The sequence below is a fragment of the Rhineura floridana genome, chromosome 4 (genome assembly GCF_030035675.1).
Source record: "Rhineura floridana isolate rRhiFlo1 chromosome 4, rRhiFlo1.hap2, whole genome shotgun sequence".
In the NCBI taxonomy this organism is placed as follows: domain Eukaryota; kingdom Metazoa; phylum Chordata; class Lepidosauria; order Squamata; family Rhineuridae; genus Rhineura; species Rhineura floridana.
The window spans coordinates 34,514,870-34,529,013 of NC_084483.1; the positions used below are offsets into that span (position 1 = coordinate 34,514,870).

Here is a 14,144-nt window from a genome sequence, read left to right on the forward strand (position 1 = left end):
TCCTCAGAATCAGTTTGAGAGGTCAAAAGGCAGGGCATAAAATGTGTAAGGACTACAACTTATGATGGATGAATCAATTAATGGATTAAAAAGCATTTTGCTCCAATTAATCAAGCAGCAGATTAAAAATGATAGAAGTAATTCTGAAAACTGCAAGGACATCTTAGAAGAACATTGTGGGAGAAGAAGGGGCAATGCTCGCTACAACACCTAAAACCAATGAGAGGATGTTTTTCCTTCCTTTTAGAACTGCTGGTTTTTTCTCATATTGAAAATTATGTTTCATTGATTCCTCTATTAAAACTCATATGATTTATTATGATTAACGTCCTAAAAACCCGTGCCATGTGACCAGAAAGTAGGTATGAACTTAGGAAGCTGCCTTATACAGAGCCAGGCCATTTGGTCCATCTAGCTCAGTATTGTCGACACTGACTGGCAGCAGCTCTTGTGTTTCAGGCAGGAGTCATTCCCAGCCCTACCCTACCTAGCTCGAAACCCCAAAAGAGGCAGACTCCTCCACAGAATCGTTGTGGGTGGTGATACCATGCCCCAGGAGGGACTTAATACTGGGAACGATCTATCGTCCCCCTGATCAAAATGCTCAGGGAGACCTGGAGATGAGATATGAAATTGAGGAAGCATCCAAACTAGGAAATGTGGTAGTAATGGGTGACTTCAACTACCCGGACATAGACTGGCTGCATATGTGTTCCAGTCATGACAAAGAAGCAAAGTTTCTAGATATTCTAAATGACTATTCCCTAGACCAGTTGGTCATGGAACCGACCAGAGTGACGGCAACCCTGGACTTAATCCTCAGTGGGGACCGGGACCTGGTGCAAGATGTAAGTGTTGTTGAACCGACTGGGAGCAGTGACCACAGTGCTATTAAATTAAACATACATGTAAATGGCCAATTGCCAAGAAAATCCAACACAGTCACATTTGACTTCAAAAGAGGAAACTTCACAAAAATGAGGGAATTGGTAAAAAGAAAGCTGAAAAACAAAGTCCAGAGGGTCACATCACTCGAAAATGCTTGGAAGTTGTTTAAAAACACTATATTAGAAGCTCAACTGGAGTGCATACCGCAGATCAGAAAAGGTACCGCCAGGGCCAAGAAGATGCGAGCATGGTTAACGAGCAAAGTCAAGGAAGCTCTTAGAGGCAAAAAGTCTTCCTTCAAAAAATGGAAGTCTTGTCCAAATGAAGAAAATAAAAAAGAACACAAACTCTGGCAAAAGAAATGCAAGAAGACAATAAGGGATGCTAAAAAAGAATTTGAGGAGCACATTGCTAAGAACATAAAAACGAACAACAAAAAATTCTATAAATACATTCAAAGCAGGAGACCATCTAGGGAGACAATTGGACCCTTGGATGATAAGGGAGTCAAAGGTGTACTAAAGAACGATAAGGAGATTGCAGAGAAGCTAAATGAATTCTTTGCATCTGTCTTCACAGTGGAAGATATAGGGCAGATCCCTGAACCTGAACTAACATTTGCAGGAAGGGATTCTGAGGAACTGAGACAAATAGTGGTAACGAGAGAGGAAGTTCTAGGCTTAATGGACAATATAAAAACTGATAAATCACCGGGCCCGGATGGCATCCACCCGAGAGTTCTCAAAGAACTCAAAGGTGAAATTGCTGATCTGCTAACTAAAATATGTAACTTGTCCCTTGGGTCCTCCTCTGTGCCTGAGGACTGGAAAGTGGCAAATGTAACGCCAATCTTCAAAAAGGGATCCAGGGGGGATCCTGGAAATTACAGGCCAGTTAGCATAACTTCTGTCCCTGGAAAACTGGTAGAAAGTATTATTAAAGCTAGATTAACTAAGCACATAGAAGAACAAGCCTTGCTGAAGCAGAGCCAGCATGGCTTCTGCAAGGGAAAGTCCTGTCTCAGTAACCTATTAGAATTCTTTGAGAGTGTCAACAAGCATATAGATAGAGGTGATCCAGTGGACATAGTGTACTTAGACTTTCAAAAAGCGTTTGACAAGGTACCTCACCAAAGACTTCTGAGGAAGCTTAGCAGTCATGGAATAAGAGGAGAGGTCCTCTTGTGGATAAGAAATTGGTTAAGAAGCAGAAAGCAGAAAGTAGGAATAAATGGACAGTTCTCCCAATGGAGGGCTGTAGAAAGTGGAGTCCCTCAAGGATCGGTATTGGGACCTGTACTTTTCAACTTGTTCATTAATGACCTAGAATTAGGAGTGAGCAGTGAAGTGGCCAAGTTTGCTGATGACACTAAATTGTTCAGGGTTGTTAAAACAAAAAGGGATTGCGAAGAGCTCCAAAAAGACCTCTCCAAACTGAGTGAATGGGCAGAAAAATGGCAAATGCAATTCAATATAAACAAGTGTAAAATTATGCATATTGGAGCAAAAAATCTGAATTTCACATATACGCTCATGGGGTCTGAACTGGCGGTGACCGACCAGGAGAGAGACCTCGGGGTTGTAGTGGACAGCACGATGAAAAAGTCGACCCAGTGTGCGGCAGCTGTGAAAAAGGCAAATTCCATGCTAGCGATAATTAGGAAAGGTATTGAAAATAAAACAGCCGATATCATAATGCCATTGTATAAATCTATGGTGCGGCCGCATTTGGAATACTGTGTACAGTTCTGGTCGCCTCATCTCAAAAAGGATATTATAGAGTTGGAAAAGGTTCAGAAGAGGGCAACCAGAATGATCAAGGGGATGGAGCGACTCCCTTACGAGGAAAGGTTGCAGCATTTGGGGCTTTTTAGTTTAGAGAAAAGGCGGGTCAGAGGAGACATGATAGAAGTGTATAAAATTATGCATGGCATTGAGAAAGTGGATAGAGAAAAGTTTTTCTCCCTCTCTCATAATACTAGAACTCGTGGACATTCAAAGAAGCTGAATGTTGGAAGATTCAGGACAGACAAAAGGAAGTACTTCTTTACTCAGCGCATAGTTAAACTATGGAATTTGCTCCCACAAGATGCAGTAATGGCCACCAGCTTGGACGGCTTTAAAAGAAGATTAGACAAATTCATGGAGGACAGGGCTATCAATGGCTACTAGCCATGATGGCTGTGCTCTGCCACCCTAGTCAGAGGCAGCATGCTTCTGAAAACCAGTTGCCGGAAGCCTCAGGAGGGGAGAGTGTTCTTGCACTCGGGTCCTGCTTGCGGGCTTCCCCCAGGCACCTGGTTGGCCACTGTGAGAACAGGATGCTGGACTAGATGGGCCACTGGCCTGATCCAGCAGGCTCTTCTTATGTTCTTATGTTCTTATGAGATACACAGGGGTTGAACCTGGAACCTTTTGCAAGTTAAACGTTGGCTCTTACCACTGAGCTGTGGCCCTTTCCCTGGGTTTGCCTGGGCAGATGTGTAAAGCCAAACAGCCAGTTGCAACAGAAGATACATGAGACCAAGAACTGTATCTCATGCTTCCAGCCCTGTTGACTCAAGATCTACGTAGCTGCAGGTCCTTTTCAACGGAGCAAGACTTCCATCATCAAAGAAATCTAGTGCAGGGCTGGGAAGCACCAGGCCCAGGGGCTGCATGTTGCCCTCCAGGTCTCTTTGTCTTTGTCTGGCCCTCCTTGGGACTCTTCCCAGGCCACCCCCCTCACCAGTCCTGCTTCACATCCTCCTTGAGTGTTTTTGCATAGCTGGAATGTGTCCTTGAACTCTGATCATGCTTTCTTGGATGAAGATTACGGGGGGGGGTGAGTGTGTGTGTGATTTCGTGACCTGGATAACAATTGGAAGATGCACGCCATTAAACAAATTACCACCACAATCCTATTCCAAAGTTATACAAGTGACCTGAATTCACTGGTGTTTAATGCCGCCACCACAGATTTTATACATTTAACTTGAAAGAGTCATCATCAATGTACTGAACATGCTATCTCAGGGGTGGAGAACCCAGAGGACTGCATTCCTGTCTCTGGGAAGAGGGACTGACTGTTAAACCACTCTGAGAACTGTAGCTCTGTGAGTGGAATAAGTCTTCTAACTCTTAGCACCTTTTGCAAACTACACTTCCCAGGATTCTTTGGGCGAAGCCGTGACTGTTTAAAATGGAATCAGAGTGGAATAAATGTAAGGTGTGAATGTAGCCTATGTTGCTAGATGGTTAGCTTGCACTTGCTCTTTCTGTGTTAACATTTCAAAGAGTTGTGTTAATCCTTTCTGTTGCATATCCTTCTATTTCAGGGGAAGATATTTACTTCCTTGGAGCCTGAACAGGATATTAATGATGTTTGCATATATCCTAATTCAGGTATGTAAAATTATTCAGAGTTACTGTGTTTGCCCAGTGATACGTAGCCATCTGGTCTAAGCATGACTGACTGGAAGTGGTTGATTTTGGTCTGTTACTGGGTTATAGATCATTAGAAGTCGGACCCACAACATATCATTGCAGCAAAGATGGCTTTTGTTCAGAATTCCAGACACTCCATTGCATTCCCCTTCTGGATTTCTGGCTCTGCCCCCGCAAAAGTCAGTCAATATTTCCAGAGCTGGCACCAGACTTCAGTGGGACCTCGGCACATTACCACTGATAGGGCCCCTCACTTTCCCAACAAGAGCAGGGTGCTTGCCCACTGTTGTGTGTGTGTGTGTGTTGGTGGCAACACTCCCTCTCCACGGGCTATACCACCCCCAATACCTGCCCTATTAGCTGCCATGTGCACAAGTGGCAACAGCACCATCTTCCTTCCTCATGGGCTCATCACTCTCCCTGCTGGGCCTCCAGAGCCATATCAGCATTGATTGCGTGGCACTGTAGCTTTTGAATGAGGTTTGGCTCCATCTGCCATGGCCGGCCGCCATTTTTAATTACCCCCTAGCCTGTAGATCTAGAAAATCTATAGTCTGTACAGTCCCAGTCCCAGTAGGACCAGGGCTATAGATTATATATCTCTGTAGGCTGGGCCAGTGCATTTTGAATAATTAAACATAGTAGCGGAGGCCATAGTGGATGCTACCTGTGATCCTTTTCGTGATGGTTCTTCAAAACTGAGGGATCTGTTGGCCATTTCAAAATTTTCAGCCACATTAGCCAAAATTGGAATTTTATCCCATATCAATGCTAGTTTGTGGAAACACATATGAGACTAGGTATAGAACTTATTTTACTTCTCTAAAAAGGTTATTCCAATTAGAACAAATTGCCATATCTAAGAAACTGCAAGCAGTCCGTCATGTACCCAGTGTTGTATTCAGAATAGATTCTAAATCCCTGCCTTTCTCATAAAAATGTTGTCTTGTCAGAACTGGATGTTTCCTTTTTTCATCCCCAAGTTTCATAGTGAATCAACTGTAACGTCTGATTTCTCAACATAATTTAAGGTGACAATGTTTTATTGTTGTTGTTATATGCCTTCAACTTGATTACAACTTATGGCGTCCCTATGAATCTTTTTTGGATGTATTCATAGGGTTTTTACGGTAAGAGGTATTCAGAGGTGGTTTACCATTGCCTTCCTCTAAGCCTACAGCACCCGGTGTTCCCAGGCAGTCTCCTGTCCAACTACTAACCGGGCCTGACCCTGCTTAGCTTCTGAGCTCAGACGAGATCAGGCGTGTTCAGGGTAGTATGGCTGTAGGCACAATGTTTTATTAATGGGAAATTATTCAAAACCAGTCTGAAGTATTTTTCATATAATCCTATTAGTCTGCTCTGTGGTTTAATGGGTGTCTCTATAGTAATCAGGATTAATGCTTTTAAACTATAGAGGAAGAGAGAGAGATTCAGGCATCTCTTAATTTTTCAGTTTCCCACCCTCATAGCTGTTGCCCCAAAGTGGTCACCCCTTCAGTCTGAAGAAATCTTGCTTCCATGAAGAAACTTTTTCCTCTTCTTTACTGCACTGTTTGAAACTTTTGACTCCATTATTAAATCTAATCCTCCCCTTCACCTCTTCAGTTGCTGCTGAAGACAATTACTTCTGCAACCTGCAAGCAGAGGGTGAAAGAAAAGGGCTTGGACCTAAAGGTGCTCTTCCACTATTGGAAAGCCTCTTCTATTCACAGAAGGGCTATTTCTGACATAGCAGAAGAATGCTGAATGAGAAAAGTGCCCCCAAATGCCGAGTTTATTCATTTAACAAAATTTATATTCTGCTTCCTCAAACAAAAGACCTTTAGCAGTTTACAAGAGACAATTAAAAAATACAAATAAGAGCAAACATTTAAAATCGGGTTGCATTTTTAAATACACACACACAATAAAATCAATAATTTAAAAACAATTACACTTATTAAAATCACATGCTAAAATTACATGCCTGCGTAGGTTTGCTGAAACAAAAGTTTCAGGTGCCAAAAAGTTTTGGCAGGTGCCAAAAACAATACAGCGAAGACACCTGCCTAATATTAATGGTCAGAGAGTTCCAAAGCATGGGTGCTGTCGCACTAAAGCAGCCTTTCCCAACCAGTGTGCCTCCAGATGTTGTTGGACCACAACTCCCATCTTTCCTGACCATTGGCAATGCTGGCTGAGGCTGATGGGAGTTGTGGTCCAACAACATCTGGAGGCACACTGGTTGGGAAAGGCTGCACTAAAGGATCAATTTGTTTTGTAAGTGCAGAATGAACATTATGTGACACTTGCAAAACTATCAGGTCTGCAGAGCTAAGCAGTCAAATTGACTCATATGGGCTCTTCTATTTGTATAAGTTCTTGCACAAGACCTATTAAGAGCCCACTAGAGTTGATATGTACAACCTGTTTCTCTCTTATTCACCATGTTTCCCATATTCTCATGCAGGGGTGGGGAATCTTTTTCAGCTAGAGTGCCACATTCCCGTGTGGAGAACCTTCGCAGGCTGCACACCAGTGCTGGGTGGGGCTAGGGGCAAAAGTGGGCAGAGTAATGGATGTGACGCTTGACTTTGTACAGAGGCTGCATTTCAGCCTAGCAAAAGTCAACGTACCGCTGCCTCCTCTATCCATCCATCCAGACAAGCCAGTGACGTTATCATAGTTAAAGAACACATTCCAGCTGGCAAAAGCACTTGAGGAGGGTGCAGAGCAGGGCCCGTGAAGGGTGTGACCTGGGGAAAGTCCCACGGACAAATAGAGAGGGCATTTGGCCCCTGCACACAATTTTCCTCACCCCTACTGTAATGCAACCCCCAGTTATATTATGGTGTGCACTGGGAGAGGTTTTCTGCTGGTTTGTGCAAGAGTTCATAGCGCAGCACTTGATATATTTTCCCATTCCCTTCATGGTTTTTTAAAAAAATCTAATCCAGTCTTAATTTGAGATTAATTAGCAGAGATAGTTTCTTGTATTTTTTTTACCTTGGTTTGCTCATCAGAGAGCCTGTGGTTCTCCTGTTCTGCTCGAGATGACTTTCTCCTTAAGATCGGAAAGCATCTTTCATGATGCACCCGTTAATTTTTTTTTATTTGTAAATAAGGCAGAAGACAGGGCCTCGCCTGTATTAATTGTGCACATCTATCTATGAAGGCTGCACTGGACCCCTCTGGCTATATTTTTTTAATCCCCCCATTATTCTTGGATTGGGTGGTTTCTGTCAGAACACACTTTTAGACTGATATTTTTTCTACATCATGCTGCCACTTGTATTAATGCTGGAGGTCATTACAGTATGGCAGTTCAGAACTGAGAAGCCAAAATGTGACCCATGTTTTCCAACTGTTAAGATTTGGCTCTCAGCACAATACTAAACTGTCTGGGGCTACTGATAATTAAACCTGCAACAGAAAAAGTTAATCATTTTGATTCCTGTTCCATTTAAAGTTTAAAAGGACTGCACTCATTTTTTTGAGGGAGAAGAAAAATCATTCCCATTTCTCAGATACTTGGATTGCATTGAGGATTGGTCTGAAAAGGTGACTCTCTGAATAAAATGACAAGTGTATTTCAGTGACAGTGTATGTGGTAGGGGCAGGAGAGGAACAGGAATAACCCTGGGTACTTGAAGCGTTGAGCGTTTACATCTATAGAGCTTTCTGATTTCTGTTTTGTAATGGCTTTGGGATTAATGAAAATTTGACATTGTTCTCACTAAGAGCCACGTTAAAACTTCTGGAAGTTAAAAAGGTGGGGAAGGGGAGTTCTGTCTTCTACAACATTCTCTTATGATCTTTAGGGATGCTATTCACAGCCAATGAAGCACCCAAAATGAACATCTACTACATTCCGGTAAGTAAAGAAAAATTCTTTACTTGTGTCTGCAATTCTGGTCTCCAGACACTAAGAACTAGCCCTGTGCTCTTTGTTTTAGATTATAATGCTTTTTTAAAAAAAAATAGTGTTAATTTAAAAAATATATATATGTCAACCTGAGGTCAGCCTGAAAAGTGGTATATAAAAGCCTGAAATAAATAAATAGATAGGTTCTAATTATAACATACACGTTTCAGTCTCTGGCGTAAACTTGCTACTGAGAAGTATACAACAGAAACATACGATGGGGTTCACTCCACCCCATTGAAACAATGCAAGTATACCGGGTTTAAAAGAGTAGGATTATAAATGCACTGAAGAGACTCCTCTTCACCCCGGTTTTTAACACTTTTTATACATGCTTACCTACTACCCACCTACCTACTACATACATACACATTAGTACCCTCTCTAGTTGTGAATGTAATTTAAACAGTCTAAAACAGTTTTTAATAATGTATTTTATATTGTTGTGACCCACCCTGGGTCCTCCTGGTGAAGGGCAGGCAATAGTAATGATAATGATAATAATGGTAAGAATTACCAGTATTGTTGCTTTGAACCAACCCTGAAGCTTTTCTTTTACTCTTTACAGTTCCATTTTGTTTTAGTAGGGCTGGGAAATCCTCTCAGAGAAACAAATTTAAGTTTCTATTAAAATGAAGTACATCTAAAATTTACATAAATACCACATCTGGGATCAGAATAGTTACTTTTTATCACATTTCATTGAAGCATGGCAGCTCACAAATTAGAAAAAATCAGTACAAATCCAATTAAAACAATGATAGTACCACCAAAAATATACAGAAAGCAGCTCCACAAAAATAAGTCAATCAGCGAGCCTAAAGTCTTCGTTAAAAAGTTTAGAATGTCTGTGTTCAGATGGCATGGTTAACCATGATAAGCGTTGGACTTGTGTTGCTTCACCCACCCACACGCACACACACTTTTGTCCTCTCGTGCGGCCACAGGGAGTTCAGAAGCTTAAACTTCAGTTTTTAACTGCAGCTTGTTGTTTCATCTGAAGCCGTCAAACTCTGCTTAATCTTCATTATGATTCATGAAAAACAAGCCAACTTCAACTGTCCATTATGAAGTTGGGTTGTTTCAACAAACCCTAATTAAGATTATCCACAGTTTAAGGTTTTAACGTAACACTAAGATGTTAAAAAAAAAAAGCACAATAAATAAATAATGTGTTTAATTAAAAATGGGCATGGAAGCTTCCAGTCTCCTCATAACTGTGCCTGAGAGGGGGAAGCATGTGAGCCCAAGATTTACTGTAGCTTATTCCTATCAAGATAAAAGGGTTTATTATGACGTCCAAATGCAGCCAATGTGAGCATCAAGTTGAACAAAATAGCCCCTCTTTTGGAAGGGAGTTTCAAAATTTGGGCATCCTAGTCAGAAAGCAATGCCTCACAACCCTACCTGCTACATTTTAAACCGCACACAGGAAGTGGTTTTTGAGAAACCCTGGTCCCAGACAGTATAAGGCAGCCTTTCTCAACCTGATGCCCTCCAGACAATTCTCATCATCCATCACTATTGGCCACGTTTGCGGGTTTCCCATTCCACAACACAAACTGGTATGGAAAGCCGCCCCAGTTTCAAAAGAGGCTTGTGATGTGCCATTAACTGGGGATATTGTTTGAGAAGCACAAGGCCAAAGTTAGTTGGGGACATGCAGAACTACTTGTGCAACTGTGGTTAGGTAATATTTTAAATCAAGGCTTTTCTCCTTAACGTATTCCATAGATGAGAGGAGAATAAAATAAAGAGCTTGTTCAAGTTTGGTTTCACAGAGCAAGTCCAAAGTGGGATGTGCAGAAAGTGAAGGTGCTGTTTATGGCCAGTTTACATTGTCCTAGTTCGGTTTCAAATGCTGCATGGTTTGGTTTTTTTCCTTTGCTGAACTTTGATAGAACTTGGAAACATTTGACAGAATTTGACAGTCATCATGGCCTTCCTTGATGATTTTGAGGAAAAGAAGTGCTGTGAAATCCTCCAAACAACTGCAGTCTCTTTATACAAAACAGGGTTGCATTAATTCTGCCTACAGCCATACTTGCAGTCTGTGGCTTTGCTAGATTGGTGACTTTGGGTTTTTACTCAAAATAAAGGCAAGTTACAATCCTCCATCTCCTATGCCAGATAGAAATGGATCTTGGATTTATGCACCCTGTACAAAGAGTGCAAAAGTATAAAGGTACGTACTAGTGGATTCTAGTGGGGAAAAGCACTGGGGAAGGGGGAAAGTTCTGCTTTAATTTGCATAACTGAAATATAAGAGCAGGAAGCTAAGATTTCCACTTAAAACTGCACATGCTCTTTCTTTTTAACACCTTAAGAAAAGCCTTCACTTGCAGGGACATTTGTCTTTCAATTCTGAATTTGATCCCAGTTAACTCTGTAGAGTTAAGAGTTACAGGTATTTATTGTATTTACTTATACAGAAATTTCTGTCCTACCCTTCTAGTGTCCATATAGTATTTGAGTATGGCTTACAATAGTTTAAAATCACAGTCACATAAATTAAAACACAGAAGCCACAGACAAAATATAACTTTTAAATAAATCCACAGATACTTAGCAGAATAAAAGCCTGCCAGAATAAAAATGTCTTGACCAGCCAGCAAAAGTTAGCCGTGTAGCGTACTGGCCAATGCTTGGAAATGGAAGCTTCTCTTCCTTCCCCCTCCCCCTTCAAGCTTTCCAAAATACTGAATGTACTTAACACTATGCTTGTTTTTTAAAAAAAATCATCCTGAACATCTTAATATCTAAAATGAACTCAGTAGCTATCTTCCTATAGTCTGCTTGGAGACTACTTTTTCTTCTGAGATGTGATATGGGACTGTGATTGAGATGGTTTATTTTTTTAATTGGAACTAACTCACATGATTTGGGGGATCCCACATTTCAAATAAATGTGCAAACTCCCTGGATTACTGCCATAGGGGAGAGGGGTGAAGGGCTTGCATGAGTATGGGGCCCATTCCCTTTCCCAAGCTGAGTAGAATCCCAAAGGTGAAGTAGCATCTTTCATACTACTTTAACAACAAAACCTTAACTTGTGGATACTTTGATTTTTTGAGCCACTAATATTTTCGAAGTTGACCTGTTTTGAGAGGTCCACTGATCTATCTCTGAATGCCAGTAATCCAAGAGTTGCACTGGGTTTCTGTGGTGTTTGGGGTGCTATTCAAGATAATTGGTTAAGAGAGGTATTTAGTATCTCACTACATACTTGTAGTGTCTTACATACTCTTCATTCTCCCATGGTGATATCCACAGTTAGCAGAGAGGGTCCTCTTGATAGTGCCTTCCACTAAGTCTGAACAGGCGTTTAAGGAGGTATGCTCATTGACAGCTCCTCAGCTTTTGGATGTCGGAGAAAACTCAGGCTTTCTAGAAGCAATGCAAGACCTTGTTATTTAGTCTTGGAGCCAGTGGCTCCCCTTTTGATTAGTAGGGCTGCTACATTTTCTCAGTTAATCAAGGCACTTGTTAAGATTGGTTAAAAGGCTTTTAATCTATTAAACTAACTTATTGATTAATTGGGCAACAGATTATTTCAAAAAATAAATAAATCATTTTTTAAACCAGTACTGCAAAAGAAAACATGGACAGCAAGCAACTATTGCCTTTTTAAAAAGTTTCTTCAAATTGCAAACATAAAGACCTAGTAATACCTTAAGTGGAAATGCCACTTCTAAGATCTGCTGCAACATGTTCTTGGATCACCTGGAAACAATATGGCATTTTTCTTCAGAAACATTATTCATATACAAATTTACATAATGAAGAGATCAAAATAGTATAATTAATTGGCTAAGCTTTCTTTAGTCAGGTGACAGCCCTATTAGTTGCATGTTTTGTTAACTTGTTTGTAAAGGTTGTTGCTCACTCTGAGACATCCCAGACAAGGCAGAGGCTAGGAGTAGCAGTTCTTAGACCTCATGCCAGGTCACAATACAAGGATGTAATGATCTGAAAATTAGAGAGCAGCTTTGGTTGATTTTATGTGCTTATGTTAGCTGTGAAAACTTGAATTGCTTTTCATAAGTAGGGTGAGGCTAGAATCATGACTATTGGAAGATGGCTAAAATAGTCCTCCAGACTGTGTGGCAGCGGTGGCTAACCTGTGGCTCTCTAGATGTTGTTGGAGTTCAACATGCATCAGTCCCAGCCAGCACGGCCAGTGGACAAGGATAATGGGAGATGCAGCCCTGCAACACCTGGAAGGCCAAAGGCTCCCTTCCTCTAATGTATGGGAAAAAATCTCTAAGTATGGCAAGGGTGTTGAACTGTCAGAAATGCCTTGACTAATACTTCGGTTAAGGACTGAACAGGCTGCAGTGGGATGGCAAAAGAGAATCGCAGGACGTTATTGTGGGTTTCCATTGGACCATTTTGTTTCGTGCCTTTTAAACTATATAAGCTGAACAGGACCATGCTTGGTTATAACATAATTTGTTTGAAAAAGTCGCTTCAGACACTAGTGACTTATTAGTAACTCTTCCTTCTTTCGACTTGTTACAGAACACTGTGGATAGTGCTTGATAACAGGGAGCTTATTGTTTGGTATCACTTTTTCTACTAGGGTGAAGTGCAAAACAAGTCAGTGTTCAGATTTTGTTTTCACAATATGTCATTCCACCCACAGCTGAGGTGAATGCTTGCATAAAATGATTTAAGTACATGGAAATGTGGGTCTTAATGGGTGCATCCTAAGGGCATTTTCACACAGATGTTTAAATTCTGTTTACATTGGTAATTGCATACGATCTAAGTGTCTCTCTCTTCTTTATCTGCATATAGAAGAATATAGGCTTCAGGTGACAGGCTATGGTTTGTCTGCTAGTATTTTTAAGTATAATCTGTTGGATGATTGTTTTTCCTTCGCAAAACAGGAAATGTGGATTTCCTATCTGTTTTCAGATAAATACTTTCAATCTCAAAAGTAGCACGTTGGGCTTATTCACAACAAAGGAAATCCTCAACTTCCCATCATAACATGTTGCCTCAAAGGAAATGCGCGCGTGTGGGCATAGGTGCGGAAACTATCCAGTGTGTGACACTCGGGAAGTAATTTTGTGGGGCCATCCTGTAGAATCTTTTAACACATTTGGATGCTCTGCTGGGAAGTGTCTGTGTGCCTGATAAGCGGATGTGAAGCACAGATACTGCTGTTAGAATTGAGGCACTGCATCTGTGATCAACAGGTAGGGGCCCACAGGTGAGATCCAGCTTGTGAATGGCTGGTACAATTTGGCTCAGGTAGAATAACTCTTGTGTCTGGGCCGCCGTCAAAGCATTAGAGCAGGGATGGGGAACCTGTGGCCTTCCATGGGTTGTTGGGAGTCCAATTCCCTTCATCCCCAGCCAGTATGGCCAGTGGTCAGGGATGATGGCTGTTGTAGTCCAACAATATATGGATGGCCACAGGTTCCCAACCTTGTTCTAGAGTTTGAGAAATGGAGGAAATGGGATGCTTACACTTACAGAGAGGTACAGAGACATTGTGTTATTTCCACGGGATGCCTTTGGAAAGAAAAATAGCTCCTTCCTATCACGAATGAGACAGCCTAATTCAGCAGACCACGTACTGCCCATGGGACTCTATTCAGTCCACTAAAGCATTTTAAATAGAATAGGCTTGTGCTGTTTGCAAAGTTATTGGAGACTAGGGCTGCTTCCATGCTGGGCATTTACTGTGGAAATGCAATACTTTGTTCACTCGCTTTTTATGGGACATCTGCATGACATGAATAAAACATCCCCCTTTCATATTTTTCTGTTCAGTTTTACGTTCAGCAATATGCCTTTAAAAAAAAAAACTCAATGGGAGCTGTGCAATTTCCCAGAAGTAGATTGCCTGTCATGCTTCTATTCTGGCCATAATGGCCTATATAAATTGCTCTAGCCATTTTCTTCTCTGCGGT

At 41.4% G+C, this 14,144-nt stretch overlaps 1 protein-coding gene and 1 non-coding gene across 2 annotated transcripts in view; one reads left to right on the forward strand and one right to left on the reverse strand.

Moving 5' to 3' along the window:
• NOL10 (nucleolar protein 10) overlaps positions 1-14,144 on the forward strand; it is a 71,796-nt gene that overhangs the window by 21,216 nt on the left and 36,436 nt on the right. Inside the window, exons 12-13 of the mRNA XM_061622778.1 lie at positions 4,205-4,271; positions 8,117-8,169. Of these exons, the coding sequence (XP_061478762.1) occupies positions 4,205-4,271; positions 8,117-8,169 (120 nt within the window). The remainder of the gene's footprint in view (positions 1-4,204; positions 4,272-8,116; positions 8,170-14,144) is intronic.
• Positions 5,485-5,603, reverse strand: LOC133384674 (5S ribosomal RNA). Its single transcript, XR_009762642.1, has one exon. It is a non-coding gene; the product is annotated as a 5S ribosomal RNA (ribosomal RNA).